The sequence below is a fragment of the Dermacentor silvarum genome, chromosome 10, assembly GCF_013339745.2.
Source record: "Dermacentor silvarum isolate Dsil-2018 chromosome 10, BIME_Dsil_1.4, whole genome shotgun sequence".
Taxonomy (NCBI): domain Eukaryota; kingdom Metazoa; phylum Arthropoda; class Arachnida; order Ixodida; family Ixodidae; genus Dermacentor; species Dermacentor silvarum.
Genome location: NC_051163.1, coordinates 78327592 through 78346351, shown reverse-complemented (window position 1 = coordinate 78346351; position 18760 = coordinate 78327592). Strand labels below are relative to the sequence as shown.

General features: G+C 48.5%; 1 protein-coding gene across 1 annotated transcript in view; it reads left to right on the top strand.

Annotated features, from left to right (window-relative positions):
- Positions 1-18148, top strand: part of LOC119431653 (solute carrier family 2, facilitated glucose transporter member 12-like) — a 35620-nt gene extending 17472 nt beyond the window's left edge. The window contains exons 6-14 of the mRNA XM_037699130.2: positions 805-913; positions 5079-5165; positions 7123-7203; positions 8145-8255; positions 9350-9538; positions 10200-10374; positions 12744-12866; positions 14693-14825; positions 16337-18148. Coding sequence (XP_037555058.1) covers positions 805-913; positions 5079-5165; positions 7123-7203; positions 8145-8255; positions 9350-9538; positions 10200-10374; positions 12744-12866; positions 14693-14825; positions 16337-16412 — 1084 coding nt within the window. The 3' untranslated portion in view covers positions 16413-18148. The remainder of the gene's footprint in view (positions 1-804; positions 914-5078; positions 5166-7122; positions 7204-8144; positions 8256-9349; positions 9539-10199; positions 10375-12743; positions 12867-14692; positions 14826-16336) is intronic.
- The last annotated feature ends 612 nt before the right edge of the window (positions 18149-18760 follow it).

Here is an 18760-nt window from a genome sequence, read left to right as displayed (position 1 = left end):
TACTTTCGTAGATTAGCCCTTCCATCGCCTAATTAATTTTCAGAGCACAAATGAATTTGTACACTCTCCAGTATCCGCATGGCGCAATCATATGTTGCATAATTATTTTTTAACCATAAGCGATTATTTTTGTTAGCATTGTTCTGGAAAGAACCATAAGGTAAAAAGATTGACAGTCAAAATAAGGCCAACTTCCCGCACAAATAGTCTTTCAGTGAGAAACGAGCTTCAAGAAGGTTATTATCAAGAGTGACAAGTTCACTCGAAGCCATATAGGCAGGAAAGACAGAGAAGAGACAGTCTATAGGCTAATAAATGAAGTGCCCATGGTTCCCATTTCGGCTTCACAGCTGTACTGGCGCGAGTACACAGCTGGTCATGTGGAAGCAGAAATGCGAATGTGTTTTTGATTGGAGCCCGTTACAATTTGTGCCAGTGGTACTTTCTACCTTACAACATCCGCTATTGCCTGCAAGAAAGTGTGGGGTTTTACGTGCCAAAACTACGATCTGATTATGAGGCACGCCGTAGTGAGGGACTCCGAAATAATTTGGACCACCTGAAGTTCTGACTTTGGGCTGTCCAGCGGGCCGAGGAAGCCGCCAGGGCTCAAGAGCTCCTGGCCGTCACCTAGGCGGGACCATTTGCCCGTCCCACAAACGCAGGGCCTTTAAATAAAGTTATTTGACTGACTGACTGACCTGAAGTTCTTTAACGTGCGCCTAAATCTAAGTACACGGGTGTTTTCGCATTTCGCCCCAGCAGCCGTGTGCTGTAGCGACGTCCCCGGTATTTTTCTCGTAGGCAGCTCATGTTCGGGGTCGCCACGTTGCCGGCCCTGCTGGAACTGGTGGGGACGCTGTTCCTGCCACAGAGCCCGCACTTCCTCGTGCTCAAGGGACGCCACGATGAGGTACGTTGTTACGCTTGAGAAATATTGCAACTGTACTCACAGCATGCTCATTTTGGCTGGTTGGTACACCTTTTTAATGGCCAGGTTTTTACAGCACGACACAAAACAGAGAACGAACAACTCTTATGTAATGACGCCACAAAAAAAAAAAGAAAAGAAAAGAAGGCATGAGACGGAAATGTAGAAACTGTGCTTGTTCATCATCTTCATATTTTTCCGTACCTTGCTTTTTCTGTGGTGTCATTACACCAGAAACGAAACCATAGGAATTAGCCCAACATTTTGGACGTCTGAACAGAAGAAAAAAAGAAGTCGCAGTTTCGCCCGATAGGCGAAGCATCCATTGCGATAGCAAATTAGTAAATAGCTATAAGAAACAAGGATAGTAGTTTAATGGGCCGTATAAAGCTGTAAACATTTGCTTACTAACTAAATAGACAAGCATGGTGTCACGCGCGCACATGTAAACATGAACACATCTCGCTCGATGACCGCGGAAACTGGCTGTGAAAACGCCGGCGTGAGGAAGCGCGCCAGCAGCAGCGGGCAAATTGACCTTGCCACTGTCTCTCCTCTCTCTTCAACGCAAACTAAACGTCGAAAGCACAGCGCATACGAAGCTACTGGCGCTCGGCGCATGCACTTTGTCCCCGTCGCAGATCGCTTTGAAGATGAGGACCCCGCGGGCACACACGGCCACGTCGCAGATCGCTTTCAAGATACGGCGCCCACGCGGCAGTCCGTGAGCAGCAGCCGTGGGAGTAGAACGCACCCACCCCCACCCCCACCACCGTCTCCGTCGCCTCCTCCCCGTGCCTCGCGCGAAACGAAGACCTCCTTCCTCCCTCACGTGTGTTACATGGAGCCGCGATTGCCGGCTCACCGTCGTACGCTTTCACTCGCACACACAGCGTACGGCACGCGCGGCGACGATTTTATCCCCTTTGGACTTTATACGGAACCTCACGGCGACAGCGATCGCAGAAATGCGCTTGGAGTGTCCACGTAGTTGCTATCGCAATAAAACAAATAAAGGGCTCGAAAAGAAACGTAAGAAACCTAAAGTGTCAGATGGACACTATTTAGAGCCCGACGGTACGAGAAATGAACTCTAGCGTGCTCGGTGGTTGGTGCAGATCTTGGGCAAGAGCAGAAACGCAAAGGCAAGCGTTCTTTCCTGGTTGATCGTGCTGTATATTTTGTGTCGCGCTGTGTAAAAATCTGCTTTTTTACCAAGATGACTACCGCATAGAGTCATGTAAGGGCCGAATTTTTTTTTTTCACATTACGACGTACGCCGTAGTGAGGGAGCCCGGAATAATTTTAACCACCTCGTATTCTTTCGCCCAATGAACATTACACACAAGCACTTTTTTTTTCTTTGGCACTTCGCCCCCGTCAGAATGCGGCCGCCGTGGCTGGGCACGAACCCGCGACCTCGCGCTCAGCAGCGCAACTCGCGCTTTGCGATCGTTCAACCACCATGGGAATGGTGATTTAAACGTGGATTTGTCTGATCTTCGGGCTTGTGGCTTCAGAAAATTTCTTGTGGCTTTGTTTCCTTGGCTTTATCTGCTGCTTATTAGCCCTTACTTCCACGCCCATTTTTCTTTTTTTTTCACCGCAGAACGCAATAAGACTCGCTGGACGTGCATAATTGCTACGAATTATCGCACTTTATAAAGCAATATTTCGTTGAACATGGTCAATGTAGAAGCCTGAAGGACGAAGTTTAGCAACGTGGCCGTCCGGACACGTTGGTATTCCACTTTTTAATAACTCTAAAAGCGCTAGGAAAGCACGGACGAAAAAAGGCACATGTGCGTTTGTGTGGGCCTTTTTTTTTTTTTCGCCCGTGTTTTCGAGGCACTTGTACAGTTCTTAAAAAAAAAAAGACTAAGTTTAGGCAACTCCATGCATTAACCATCATTCCCACGGTGGCCTACCCGCTTTGGCGTGCAGCTTCCGTGAATATCAGTGCCAAAGTTCCCTCTGGTGATTCTTGCCGAAAACTCCATGTTCTGAGCATGTCCTCCGAGATATGCGCGCGCCACCTGGAGAACCTGTCAGCGCGCGCAAATCTCAGAGGCCATGTTCCGAGTGGCTTGACGAAGCAGAGCGTGCTGCTGGGGCAAAACCATGCTTCGCCACAACCTATACTATCGTCGCGAGACGCATGCAGCTGACCAAGAGCAGGTTTAGGCGACAAAGTGCACGGTTTTCCTGCGTAGCAAGCGCGAGCGAATACGCGGTGTGGGGACGGGTTGCTGCTTATCGTTACCGGCGATAACAAGCTGTGGGAAGGTCGAGTGCTCGTCTGGGAAACGTGCATGATTATGACCGCGACGTGACTGCAGACATGCACGAGACCGAAGAGATGGCGCACTCGCATCCGTAAAGGTTATCATCGAGGCACACGTATACCTGAGTGTGACGCAATACGTACTCGTAATCTCGGTTATGCGAACCGCAAGACACCAAGCGAGTAACAGATGAAAAAAGCAGATAAAAAAAAACTTCCGCGTCCCCTGAGAAGGGGCCCATCTGCTAGCTGCGGAGAAGCGTCGCATAATTTTAGTTAACGCATTCGTGAGCTAAAACAATATGACAGGCTTATATTACCTATCATGCCCCCTTTGTCCTGGTGACAGCAATACCTCGGTGTCATTGACGATTGTCTATAGTATACGTTAATCAGTGAGGGCAATAGCATTCACATTATAGTCACACTATTATATTCACTTTCACATTCACAAATATACAGGGTGTTTCAGTTATTTGGGCCAAACTTCAAACGTAGGCGTATGCTACGTACCTGGACAGAACCAAGGCAATGCTGTTTTCGTCGCTTGGAGATACTCAGGTTAATTTTTGCATTCCGCCTAACTACATAATTTAACATAATTACCATGTTAACTGAAATACCCTGTATATATATATATATATATATATATATATATATATACCGGTGCTAACGTATGGGGCAGAAAGTTTGAGGTTAACAAAGAAGCTCGAGAACAAGTTAAGAACCGCACAAAGAGCGATGGAACGAAAAATCTTAGGACTAACGTTAAGAGACAGGAAGAGAGCTATGTGGATCAGAGAACAAACGGGTATAGCCGATATTCTAGTTGACATTAAGTGGAAGAAATGGAGCTGGGCAGGCCATGTAATGCGTAGGATGGAAAACCGGTGGGCCATTAGGGTTAGAGAATGGATACCATGAGAAGGGAAGCGCAGTCGAGGTCGGCAGAAAACCAGATGGGATGATGAAGTTAGGAAATTTGAAGGCCCAAGTTGGAATACGCTAGCGCAAGACAGGGGTAATTGGAGATCGCAGGGGGAGGCCTTCGTCCTGCAGTGGACCTAATATATAGGCTGATGATGATTATGATGATGATATATTAGTCATCTTTGGCATGTTCCTTCAATGTGGCGTGGCCTCGCCTGCGAGTCCGTTCTACGTAGCGTCAACCAGGCGTGACGAGAATGGAGAATACGACAGATGACTTGCAGGTTACATGCACATTCGCGTGTTTCAAACCATCTCAAGCTACTGCGGGCCCCCTGCGCTGTGCTGATAAACCCTATATAGCTTGCGTGGTGCAGAAAGAAATGCTATACAATGTACGCATATGCCGCCAACACTGCCGATACAGTGCGACAGCTTGTGTACGTAGGACAGGCCTTTTGCGTTCCTCCTTGGGCGTATCAGAGTGTGGAAGGGCATGACTTGTATTATTCACTTACCCCACGAGTCCCTGTTGTCAGCAGCTAGAAAGTACATCGTGAACAGAATTTGCGACATATCGGTCCGATTGTGGTATACGTAAATTCACTTCTTTTCGTCGGCTTTGCTCTTTTTACGAAGTTTGTCTTTTTGAGCCATCATGGAATATCTGGCAAATGTCCTAAATCAACAGGGGTAAAAAGAGAATACAAAGAAAAGAACAACTTGACGCGAGTTCCTCTCCAGTACCGCCATTTTTAAAGGAGGCAAAACAAGCTGACTGACATGTTCACCGGCTTGGAGACTCCTGATAAAAAAAGAGCCTCGTTTTCATCTTCCGCAATAAGTTGGAAATACACCCAAATGTTTCTATCAAAATTTCCGTCTGCTCACTTGTGTAATTTTTCTTGTTTGTGCATTAACTCGTTGGTACAGGCCCGAAAGGCGCTCACCGTCATCCACGGGGAGAACGCGGCTTCCCAGGAATTGGGTCGCATGCAGAAGTCCTTGATGGAAGAACAGGTTGGTGTTTGCTTCGTTTTTTGTTACCCATATCTGCACGATTCTCACGAAAGCGCAGAAGTTTGTATTGGAGAAAGAGCCAAACGTCTGTTTTGGAAGTGTTATTGCATTGACGTAAGCTTGCAAAGTAACCCACAGTGAAAAAGAAAGAAAGAAAAAAAGAAAGATAAAAGAAAGAAAGGGAAAAGAAAGAAAGGAAAAAAGAAAAAAGAAAGAGAGAGAGAAGAACGACCTTTTCCTGATGAAGTAAAAAGTGGACTTAGGCAGGGAACGTTGTGCATAATTAGATAGCTTAAGGTGCAAAGGAATGTTTTTCACGCTGCACAAAAAAAAAGAAACGATGCATTCGTTTTTTTTAATATCTTGGTTAGATGAAGTCACTTCTATTTCCAAAGTAGGTGCCAGGCATAAGGGTTCGGTTTAGTGTAATCGAATTCCCTGATGATAATTGGCATCAGTAGAGCCGGAACTTTTATTTATTATCATTCGAAAACACTGTGATCGCTATTCGTATGTTACCTGTAAAAACGTTCGCGCAGGATATAGCGTTGGTGTTTTTTAACAGTCAACAAAACAGCCACGTGGCGAAGACTAGTTAACCAGTCGTGATGCCGAATTATCAATAAAAGAAAGCTTCGGGTACGTGAAACGTGCTTTGGAATCAAACGAAGTCCCCTGTACAGATTCATGCCCTGATGAATTACGAATATGTTCTCTGTTGGCTGACGCAATGTCATTCCTAGCGAATAAGATAAGAACACTAGACACGAGTCTACAAATTTCGAGAGTTGTGGCAAATTAATTAGATCAGGAATAACGTTATGGTCAGTGTCCTTAACTTTAATGCGTAAGACATAATTGGGATGATATAACCTAAGATATCAGGCGTACGTATCCCAGGCGCACGGATGCCTTAGCCTTTTGCTTTATTGATTACAGCTTTCTGTAGCTCCAATATGACCTTCGAGGTATCATATAAGGCAGGGCACAGTCGAAAGATTTAAACCTAGACAAAATAGTGACGATGATATGAAATATTATTAGAGCGGTGGCAGATGATATGACAGGGGATATGATTTTCAGTTAGTTCGGCTCATAACTGTGACTTATAGTTCGGCAATCGGCCGCATGTAAAGAAATCGCAATAAAGAAAGCTTCAGATTTTATCCAATCTGAGTAACTAAAACATGTACGGTACAAATGAGAGCGCACCGGTATTAACTAGTTCTCAGGCCACTAGAAAGTGCTGTAAAGGGGTATGTTTGCTAGTCTGTTTTTCGTGATTATCCATCACCGAGGCTATGGTCATGCGGCCGCCTCGGCCACGTGGACTGCATTGCGGCATTACTACGAGCAAGTCGTCAGCTTTTACCGCAGTACGCAGCCGTACAAACTCCTAGCTGATGAAAGGCGACGGGAGAAATACTGTAAAAATAGCCGGTGCGGCCATAAAGGCGCCAACCTCTGCTATGCGTCATTTCAATTAAAGAAATGACTTCTTGGCAAGAACATAAAGAAAAAAATAATAATCCGCGATGAAGATATCTGTTCGAGTGAGGTATGTGGAAGGTAAACTTTGATCGTTGATAATTACGTTTCACAACAAACATTGGCACTCCGACGCTGGTTGCACTGCTGGCCGTTGATAAAAAGAGCAAGCTGTCGCAAGCCTGCCTTAATTATCCACCTGACGCAAAGCGGTTGCCAAACTCCTCTTATAAGTTTCGCTGTGAAAACTGGTGAAAAAGATAAATTCGTGGATACGTCTATTCCACGCAAAATGAGGTGGGAGTAAGTACCGCGTGTGCCCTTGTAGACCCTATATGTCAACGCAAATGCGAACAAGCATCTGTCACTTGCAAACAAGGCAACACGTTGTTTGTTTGCTTGCTTTGTTTTTATCAAGGACGCTTTGGAAGTTTTGACTCACGGTGAAGGGTTATGTTTATCTGCTCAGAATTACCGTTACCGCGACCTCTTCGCACCGGGATTGAGAGGAAGGATGCTCGTCGGCGTTGGTCTCGTCGTCCTACAGCAGGTACGTATCTATCATTTTGCTGGTCAGGAACTGTTGACACTCGAGCCGCCCATCACCGCACCACACCCGCACGCGTGCGGTCGTGCGAAAATCTGCTCATATTGAACACTTGTGCGCCAATTTTGGTTTACACTGTGTCCACTTTACTCGGTGTCCACAGTGTAAGCCGAAATTTGTGCGCCAGTTGTCCGACATGTGCAATTTCTCGCACGACCGCACGCGTGCGGAGCGGCTTGCGGCGATGAGCGGCTCGAGCGTCAACAGTCCCTTAGCCTCGTGAACAAGGAACCCAGTACGGGCTTCCGAAACGTCAGTCAACTTTTGACGGGGTCTGTGACCAAAAGCCCTCGTGATCCTAATATTGTTTAATTTTTTTCTAATACCCTACCTGTGCAGACGAGTTTTCGTCCAGCTCCTGTCTTCTATCAGCTCCTCTCTCCCATATATCTCCTTGCGTGTCGTCGTCGTCCCTCATAACGTCTCCCGTTCACGTCGCCACGCTATAGTTCCGAATGCAGAGCACCCGCCTTGTGTCGTCCTCCCTCGGGCCGACTCCACCCGCACGTCCCAAAAGCGTCCATTCCTAGCGCTCGCACTACTTTAGCCAGCCGCGCGATTCCCGCCCTTGCCTTCTTTCGGATGGGCTAATTGACTCGCCAATGCGTTGTTCCGGGCTAATAGCCGTCGGTCGCGTATGCAAACCACCGAACCGAAGACGTTTGTTGTACTGGTAATTAGTCAGTCAGTATAGTCAGCCGCTCCTTCGCATACGTTATCACCAGAATTGGCCGGTCTTGAACGCTGGGAGACGAGAAACGAAATAGTATAGAGGGAAAGGAATTATTACGTCATGTCGGCTCAGATTGTTGTCATTGTAACGCGTCCATTGATTATAGGGCTAACAACTTTTTTAAAGCTCGTTTGCATACGTTTGCTCGCAGTGCACCGGTCAAACAAACGTCACCTACTACGCCCCAACTCTCCTCCAGCACCTAGGATTCTGCTCCAACGTGGCTGCCACCCTGGCTTCCGTGGGACTAGGGGTGGTCAAGGTAGGTCCAGTGAAAACTCCATTCACGCTGGAGAACTCCGTTCTCATTGACTATACTGCAAAAAGTTGTGAGCCAGTCTCTCATTTACTGCCAGCGCTTGCGCGAAACTCGGCTGATTACAAACTGCCAAAATTATCAAGAGGTTTTACCACTAGAGATCAGTGGGTTTTACCAATCAATCGATTACCAGCACAAGATACTTGAGGATGCAAAGAAAAAATCGACGTGAGGACTGTCGTCAAACGAAGGCTTGCTTCGCGATGGCGCGAACGTTTAAGCTGATTTAATTTAACAATTCCATGGAGTATGGTGAATGACTTGAACATCACCCTGGCTGATTCTACAAGAGCTCTGGCCTCGCGGCCACGAATCACATCTTGCTTCGTTGGTGAAGTATTGTGTACCGCAGACTTGACGATGCGCCAGGTAAAAATAGAGATTGAAACAAAAGTAATGAACATACAGAAACAAGAAATAAGCAAAAGAAATGGCCATCAAGGATTCACCGCATAAAGTGAGTGCACAACGAAACGACAAAAATGTATTTCTGAGAAAATATAAATAGAACATCAAGAGCACGACGTTCCCCAAGTTTACTGTTGTTAAAGCCTTAAGCTATATACACCTCGATTTAGCAAATTCGGTGGGACAAGAAGATTACTTCGTTATCTGCGTTAAACCGAAAACACTTAGAACGCTTATAAGAATAAGATATTTATTCAAGACAAAAAGAAAATAGATTTATTTGTTGTGAACATATGAGGGGCACTTATCGGAGACTGCGAGTCCATTGAGTACATCTCCCAGCTCAAGGCATTGAACTTAATATCTCCAGGTAACCCCTCCGCCTCGCCCTTCCCCTCCCGAATAAAATAAGCTTCTTAAGCTGAGCGAGGTGGTAAGTTCACTTCGTTGCCTCCGCCTTTTTCAACGTCTCAGGCATTGTGAATATGTGTCGGAGAATCGAGAACACTTTGTTAAGTAAAAAAAAATTTCGCTAAATCGGATTTCGTTAAAATCGAGGTTTAACTGCACAAGGCCACGCTGTTGTCGCAGTGCGATCAGATTGCCCCCGGCTTCCAATCACCACGCAGGTTGGCTCAGCCATCTTCGCCCTGCTGGTTCTGGACCGCCTGGGCCGTCGCATCTGTCTCTTGTCCGGGACGCTTCTCATGGCGGTCAGCATCTTCGCCCTGGGGATCCTCGCCAAGTACTCCTACGGCGGCGGGGGCCATGCTATCCCGCTACGCTGCCGTGACGGACCTGCCCTCTTCAACGACTCCGTCACTCAATACTCCCACGTGACTCCCGCTGACTACGACTCCGCGGCAACGACTGAGGCTCCGCCGATGGTAGTTCAGGAATCCCGACGTGCCCTCTCTGAACCGGCGGTACAGAAGGGAGAACGGTGCACAGCGTACTGCTTTTCCCTTGGACTCGGCCGATCTAGTGTCTTCGTCAAGCTCGCAAGCGGCAGCGTCAGGGCCTTCGAGTCTTCCGATGCCCGACCAGGCCTCGAGCGGGGATGGACTCATGGACGTCAGTTACAGCCCCGAACGCGTTCCAGGCAGTCCTCGCGGAGTAGCGGAACCTTCGCCGTCGTGGGGTTTCAACCGCGCCGGAGGCGCTTCGAAGGCGAGTTCGGAACCACCGCGAACAGACGAAGGAACTCGGGAGAACAAGACGCTCGTGATTCAGCGCCAAGCCGTCGGAGACGACAGCGCCGTCAGAGGGTTGCTCATCGAACTGCTCGCGAACTCGACGGGATCGAAGACGGCGCCGACGATCGCTTCGTACTCTCTGGGAAACTTCTACCCGTCGGACGACGGTCGAGGAGGAAAGCTTTCCTACGTGCGAGAAGGTCCGTCGGCAGCCGCGGTGCAGCTGCGCGGCGTCGTGCAAACGGAAATGTCGACGCCGTCGTACGGAGCCCCTAGCGGCGAGGAGCGTCTGCCCGAAGCGACAGAGAAGCGTGACGGTAGCCGCTCCTCTATCGGCGCAGCGGCGGCGGAAGAGTATCAGTGTGTGGGTGTACCTAAGGGCTCGGCCATCCAGAGGGCGCTCACGCTGGCCGCTCTCATGACCTACGTGTTCGCCTACGGAGTCGGCTTTGGCACGAGTGAGTCTTTCTTGTTAGAGCACCTTCTCGCCTGCAACTAAGCGCTTTCGACACGTTAGGTTTGCCGAGTTTGTTTGGGTGACGAGTGGAACGCGGCTCGCGGAACAACAGAGGCGCAGAAAAACACAGCGACAAAGAGATGAAAGCCTTTATTTCCCTCGCTATCTTCGCGCGCACACGCTCACACAGTAAGCACGCACAGATACGCATGCGCACACAGTTTCACACGCATGCCTGCTCAAACACGAAAACAGGCCGCACGCACGCACGCAAAGAAATTAAGCCACGAAGCTTATTCTGTAAATTCTGTATTGTGTATTCTGTAAATGCATGACTCCATTTACCAGAGGACTTATCAATTTTGGAATGCTCTACATAGCGCGAATAAATTGTTCCGCGGGCGATTTACACTTGTGTCAATATACAAATCCAGTGCAATAATTTCTAGAAATTCCCGCGACTTATTCCGGAATGTAATAGCATATTTATTGCCTCAAGAACACGAAATACAGATCTCACTAATCAGATCACTCTCGCCCTCTATTCCACACATATTCCCACATGAGACTCCACACGTATAACTCGTACGTCCGCCTTATACGCCCGAACACTATAAGACCGTGTGATATAATGGGACACATGCATGAAGCTTGCTTTGTTCGGAAAACGCTCACTTTCACAGAGAAATATGTTTTATTTTATCTCTAAAAGTACCTCACTTAGTTCCGAACTTAGTGTTCTGTAAAAAAAAGAAAAAAAAAAGCGTGGGCAGCTCGCACTAGTGGTGCAAGGCCGGAGTAAACAGCGCAGCTGGTGATCGACCTAGCTTCTTCCAGGTTTCACTAGGCTTGGCTAAATTTTGCTAGGATATGCTAAGTGCTGCTGGGCACGGTATTCTGGATGGGCTCGCCACCGACGCACAGATTCTCGCTTGGCCGCGCGACGCGCTTCAAGTTGAGCGGCGGCTTCTTCGGGTGTCCGGATCTTCTTTGGTCGTCCCATGTCAAGGCTACATGTACTCGCCACAGAGTCAACGACAGTTCTGCCGCAGTCCGCGGCGGCTCCGAGTTTTTTCTCCCCGGTGAAGTCACGGTCAAGCTGCGCCTCCACACTTGCCGGGGCGTGGCTGGTCGAAACCTGTCGAGCCGCCGCCAGAGGCGCCTTGCTGCAGTTACAGACACCGCGCGCGTGCGGCGCGAACGCGGGGAAACGGGAAAACGCGGACGGCGTTGGCAGTAGCTTCTGCGCGTTGCCTCGTTGGTGCTGCTACAATTTCTTTCTCTCTCTCTCATTTTCTCTTTCTCTCTCCCGAGCATAGCGCGCGCCGCGCGCTATGCTCTCCTTTCCTCTCCTTAACGTTCCATGTCAAGGCAACATGTGCACGGCACAGAGAAGAAGCGAAGCACACGCCGCTCCGCGAGGTGGTTGCTAGGCAAGCCAGGTGACTCATCGCTCAGCAGTGTTTTTTTCCGACGCGTTACGGACTTACGGCGGGCTTAAACAGCTCCGCTGTTTAAAAGAATAACAATATCTACGGCGTTAAGTTACAGCAAAAAAAAATGACGCGGCAATACAAATACGTTGGAAAACCATTGAAAATATCTTGAACTGAGTGGCCAAACAACTGGTATCTTTTTTTTTTCCTTTTGGGGGGATGGGGGGCTGGGGGGGGGGGGGGGGTGCTTGAATCCGAGACAATTGTTATTCTTATTTCTATAGACCAGCGGTGGTCTTGATTTCACTTTGAGAGAGAGAGAGAGAAACAACTTTATTGAAATAAAGATCGTGCTTGGTTACTGTGGGTGGAGCCCTTCTTCCAGGGCCCCACTGGCTATTGCGGCGCGCCGGTCATATTGCAGAGCCAGTCACTGTGTGCAAAGATGCAAACGTACATGCACTGCCCTGCGACATTTCCGTGCATTGACTCCTTTATGACTCCGGACATATACTTGTCACTTAAGGGACCGTTACATATGTCACTGTAAATATGTTCGGGCACTGGAAGGTCGCTGGAATCGCTGCTGCTTTGAACCTCTATATTCCTGCCGCTCACGACAAGCAACTCAGAAAAACAGACTGGATAAAATACCACACATCACAAAGCGCTGCGGAGTTGTCTTTTTGTTAATAGTCTCTTTTTTTTTTTTGCGTTGTTTATACCATCAAAGGTCATGTTGAACCAGCTGACAGAAATCCATGTTGACAGAAAAGCCTTGTTGAAACATTTACAGAGGGAACGGACACACGCCACAAACCAGTGTGGAGTCCTCGTTTTCCCAGTCAATTTATACCGCCATAAGTCTCGTGGAAATAACTATACAGCCCAGCGTATAGAAAACTTCTACAATACTGCCTCTCGTTCCGCGCAGCGACCTGGCTGATCCTCAGCGAAATCTTCCCAGCGGCTGTCAGGGGCCGAGCCATAGCTGTGGCCACCTCTGCAAACTGGGCGGCCAACGTGGTTGTGTCGGCCTCCTTCCTCACCGTGCTGGGTAAGAGGAACACACCCGTACACATCCTTGGGTATTTATGTACGTGTGTAAGATCTATATACAAACCGACTGTGTTAGCCAGCACTTAGCTCACAAATGTGAGAATCAAAGTGTACGACTTATTTCTTTTTCTTCATTCATTCACTTATTCAAGGGTGATTTACAAGAGATACAGAAAGAAAAGGAAAGCCAGGGAGGTTAACCACGCCACACCTGGTTTCTTACCCTGCACTGAAGAAAGTGAAGTGAGAAGAAAAGGGGGGGGGGGGGGAGCAAACGCAGAAGAAAGAAAAAACTCAGCAGTGAGGAAGCGCGGTCGCCGCGCGCGCGAATTGACCTTCGCGCTGCCTCTCTCATCGACGCGAACTAAGCCGTGAAAACACAGCGCACGGTGAACTCTGGCCCCCTCGCCGATGGCTTTCAAGATACAGCGGCAGGGGCGTGCGCGCGCGGCCGCCCGGGCCGCCCAGAGTAAAACGCGCTTACCCCCCCCCCCCCCCCCTCGGGGCCTTGCGCGGGACGGAAGACAGTGCGCTTCCTCCACTCTTTCCTCCTTCGCATGCGTGAGATTAAGCCACGATCAACGGCTCACCCTCGCACGCTTTCACTCGCACATCTACCATAACGCGCGCGGCGACGATTTTATCGCCCTCGGATTTCATGCGGAACCTTACGGCGACGCCGACGCCAGAAATGTGCCTGGAGTGTCCATGTAATTGCTATCGCAATAGAGCAAAGAACAAGTGACGCGCGCGCGTTCACATAACAGCGTTCAGCGCGCAATCGGAGGCCGGTCGCAGAGTTCAGCTGACGTCAAAAAGTGTATAGCAGCGCTCTCGTGGCCCGCCGAGCGGATGGCGGTCGAAGCTATGCGCTGTAGAATAATTTACCCAAAGTGAATAAGGGTGTGAATCGGTCTATGACTCACACGCTTACACCATCTTATGGTTTAAGAGTGTGATTCATAGACCAATTTCATAGACCAATTTTTTTATCCTCGAGGGTGGCGATGTGGGCTTGTTCGTCTGTCATCATGGAATGGTATTTAGAAGCGCAAAAAAAAAAACACGGACACGAGAAGGAAGGAAAACGAAGACAAGCGCTTCTTCGTCTTCGTTTCTCCTCGTGTCCGTGGGTTTTTTTTTTTTTTTTGCGCTTCCAAATACCATTTTTATCCTCATTCGCGTTTAAGGGTGTCAATTATTTGACAGTGCGGTCCAATAGTATCTTTTTTTACTTCCGTGAACGCTCTGTCGTCCAATCGGCTTACATGTGCACGCAATATGTCTGCCTTTCAATGTCGAAAGAGCGAAAGTATAATAGGATTTACAATAAATATGCCTTCGGGGACTCGTATAAAGGCTGTACAGTTGCTTGACTAGGCCTAGCCACCCGTACACCTGCAGCAACGAAAGTAGGGACATCCCAACCCTGCGCAATGGCTTATAGCTTATATAGGGGACGCTGTAGTGGATGGCGCCGAATGAAATTTGACCACCTTAGGTTCTTTAACGTGCACCTGATGCACAGAACACGAGCGCTTTCTTTTTTTTTTTTTTTTTTGCATACCACCTCTACCACAGTGTTTCTGTTACAGGCAGCAATAGAATCCTCGACCTCGTGGAACGCCGTACACCCATTGAACCAATAAAGCAGACCTTAATTGATACTAACGAAAGGCATGTGTAGGTCTGTACGTCTCAGACTTATCATAAATGTATGCCGAATGGATGTATATCATGGTATCCAGCTGGCAAAATTTTGAGCCACCCGCCAGCAACGAAACTGAGAACGTTAAACCGCACTTTCTTTTCTTTTTGTTACAGACATCCTGGGCATCGGTGACACGCTGCTAATGTACTCCGGCGTGTGCATGCTGTCGTTGGTGTTCATATTCCTGTGCGTTCCGGAGACCAAGCACAAGACGCTCGAGGAGATCACCTCCGAACTTGATCAAGGGTACGTACAGCAAACATCACGTGGCGGTCAGTCCCGCGATTATAGAGGCATCGCACGCTAAAGCTTTCCATACTGACAGCATCGTCAGAATACATTAGCCTAGCGAGCTGAGGAAGCATATATTAAGCAAGAGTTTCAACGTTCTGCAAAGTTACTATGACTGTGCATTCCGTGTATGGCCGTGAACGCCCACGAAATATGCGTTCCAACACTGCTGTGGTTCGAGCAAGGCCTTATCAAGTTCAAGCATGTCATGAAACAGGTGTGCATCCATTGGTCTGTTGTTCAGAGCGTTATCTCATTTCCGTCGTAGTCCAAGTGACTGGCGTCGGGAGCACTTGCAGGAAGCTGTAAAAGCCGCAACGCGATCTGCTGACCAGTGACCTTTGTTTGTGTGACTACCTGGTTGTTTATATGAACCCGACAGAACCGGGTCGAGTCGGCTGGTCGGGCTGAAATCGGCTTGTCGAGTTCTTGTAGACGCTAGCCAGTCGGACTCAATGACCGTCGAGTCGGGCTGCGTCAGCCCGACTGCATGGGTTAGGTTGACGTAGCCCAACCCGTTTGCAGCGTGTATATAAATGCGGATGGGTCGGGCCAGTCAGCAATGAGTCTTGCGCGGTACCACTGAGTCGTTGCGCGGTACCACCGAGACTTGCGCGGTACCACCGAGACGTCGTGATTTATGACAAGGGAATGACAACGGGCTGTGCAGTGCACCCTGATCGTAACGATATGACCAAAAAAATAGAGTTGTCGCAGACGACTGCACGAACCGGTGGCCCAGTTCGAACGCGTTGATATCTCGGCTCGATGATGCGTGCCGCCGTTATCATGACTGCGTGTGACATTACGTCATCCACCATGTCTTGTTTTTTTTTTTTCATGTTAATTTTCATTCGTTCGCATAATTCTCATTAGTCATAGCGTTTACGCTCATGTAATGGTGAAACGGAGTAGCTGAAAGCACAAGCTTCCAACATCCCCACCAGGTCATCTCCTATAGTCTAATGTTTATGAATATGTATTTTTGTTATATATGATAGAAAGAATTAGTCAAGGATGTGAAATACTCAAGTATTCCAAAACACGGTGCGGCTAGCATGCAACGCAGATGGTTCACAAGAAACAATGAAAGAAGCCGCTCTATATTTTATCAACGATGCCGTACAGCTGAGACATGACGCGGCGTCCCGAACGCCACATTTTGGTCCCATTCAAAGTGGCCACAGTCGGTGGCGGAAATAATTTGGCAGCGATAACAAGCAGCTTCTTACACTGTGCCAGCTGTACAACATTATGGCGGTTGCACCGTGCGCCTCATTCGCTACTCAAAATTGACCTAGCAAGCTCTGTAATCCCGCGTTTGCACTCTGAACTAGAATTCTTGGATAAAAAGCTCTCGTTCAGACAATACAGAGACAATACAGATCGCTGTTCATCGTACACAGCGCCACTACAATTGCATTGCAAGCCCTCACGGTTACGTTCCCCTCTCGCATTCCACGCAGGCTAAACCGGTGGCGGACGATCCTCCCAAGACGGTGGGGAAGTTCATCGGACTACACGTTGCGTGGGCCGGCCTGAAGCGAACGAAAAGACGTTACAGGCACTTACTTCTACAACGAAAGAAACATTCCGGTTACTTGGCACCGACAGATACCGAGTGTGTGCCGTGCGAACGCCGCCGTGAACCTGAACAAAGACTTGTGCGCAGTCCAGCGACTACGGCTCCGTAGCCTGTCTACGCTTGGCAGGACGTGACTGTGCAAAGTGCGGAAATGCCTGATAAATGACAGCGTGCTCGGTCCTACGGCGTGACGTTCACGGGACCACGGAGCTACGCTGGAGGGCTGAGCGCGAGCAGTGTTCTTGAGACCTTGACATCTTGTTCGGGTGTCGCGAAACTTGTCCTTATTCTAGGACTCCCACCTATAGACCGTCGGTTGTTGCTTTTTCAGTGGCCGCTAGTCGGCGAATACGGCCAGCAGCTTCGACACACTGAAAGTCTAACGTGTAGCCCTCGAAGGGCGTTGGAGTTGCCCGTACTGACGTCACATATGCTTATTATCAAACTCTTGAAAGTGCCTCTTATTGTGTTGGGCCTGAACCAAGTGACAACCTGCGCAAATGGCTGTGCAGCGCGAACTTTATGTGAGAACGATGCTCGGCAATATATGTCAAGTTGTAGTCGGCTTTGAGCGGGGTCGCCGAGATTGACCAAGTGACCCAGCCGTGTTACGTGATTTTTCTGCTGGACTGTTCGGTCTTTCAAGGTTAACAGAAGTGTGCGTTCTTAAAGCACAACACAAGCACTCACCCAGTCGGTGACCCTCCCCGTGATTGTCATCTGGTGCCCAGTCTTGTGTGTTGCGCAGTACAAACCATGTAAGTGCTAGCAGACGACAAGGAAGAGGACAGCGAACAAAGCAACACTCTCGTAGGCCGAGGCAGGACGCAGTTGTGAAAGACGAGCAGAAAACGCTGCTCTTGTCACGTGGTAGCCAGGAAGAGTGAAACAGCCGAATGCGCAGTCCCTTCATCTCTTTTGTTCGTTACTAGAATTTGTTGTGACGCCAGGTGAGGGCTCGGAGCGCCACCAAAAACGTCTGCTTGATATTGCACTGACAGAGCCGTGCCGCTGACTTCTTGTATCACCTGCCGGAAGGCAGTATGTACTACTATGTAGTACGTGTTCCTAAGATGAACTCCTTCACGTTCAGCTGATAATAGTTTTATGTATATAAAGAAACAACGAAAAGGAAAGGGTGTGCTCAACTGAAAAGCAAGCATAAGGCTCGAAAGCAGAAGAATTCAAAAGTTTGACCTGCGCCATAAAACATTTGATGCATGCAAGTTTTATATATACATGTATAGTTCGTTATGTCCGATTGAGTTTAACAAGGATCAGTCGGGGCTACTTAGGGCAATCAGCGCCTGGGCATGAGGTGCCGTCATCTGTACCTGTGAATAGTATTTTGCACTCCTATACATGATATGCACTTCGAGTTATGCCGGCAACCTTAGGCTGCGGCTTTTCCCGCTGACTTGAACACTGGATGCACTGTTATAATTGGCAAAAGCATTGAAAGACACTGGCGAAGGTGCCTGATCTGTGGTTTAGGTCACTTGTGAGCGCGCATCGACCTGTACAATGGCTCGCTATCTTAGTTTATTTGTTAGCGTGATGAAGACTATCTTCAAGCCCCTGTATCCGGCGTGCAAAGCTGTACAGCGCTGTTTTTATACGAGGTGTATTATAGAATCTTACACTTGTCGATCAACGTTGAATTCTGCATCGCCGTAGTGTAAGTGGCGATTTGAAGACGCTGAGTGAGAACTTTCGAATAAAAACTTCTGAAAAGTGGTAAACATCTCTTGTGGTCACTGCGAAGCTACGCGAGGGAGAGCAGAGCAATGCCGCGATGCTTTTGGTAAAGTCATTACAAATGGCGGCAACTAATGAACAGTGATGGCATTTTCCTTTACATCCGTTTGCCTGTATAATGTGCTCCTTTTTTTTCTTTTGACCGCCAGTAGCCTGGACATCAGGCTCCGTATTCGCAGAGAACGTTCTTACACTAGAATTATTCACTTGAGCAGATGTCAGTTGATTGTGACGTTTGACATATTATTATAGAAGGTCATCGGCCAATGGTTAAACAGTACTTACAAAAGAAAAGCTTTTGCCCTATGGGCAACCAGCGCTGAAACTTCGCGTGCGAACAGCAGCGCCGTAACAAAAAACCTATAGTGAGCAGTGTACACAGTTTTCAGTAACACATGCTACGATTTTGCATCAGCAAATTCACCGCTCATTTTGAAGCACACGTGTCCAGCTTCTGACCTGTCTGGGCACTGACGTGCTAGAACGTAGCAGCGCATGCGCTCCTCCTAGCCCGTATGGCCATGGACAGAACTTGGCGGTGCGTATC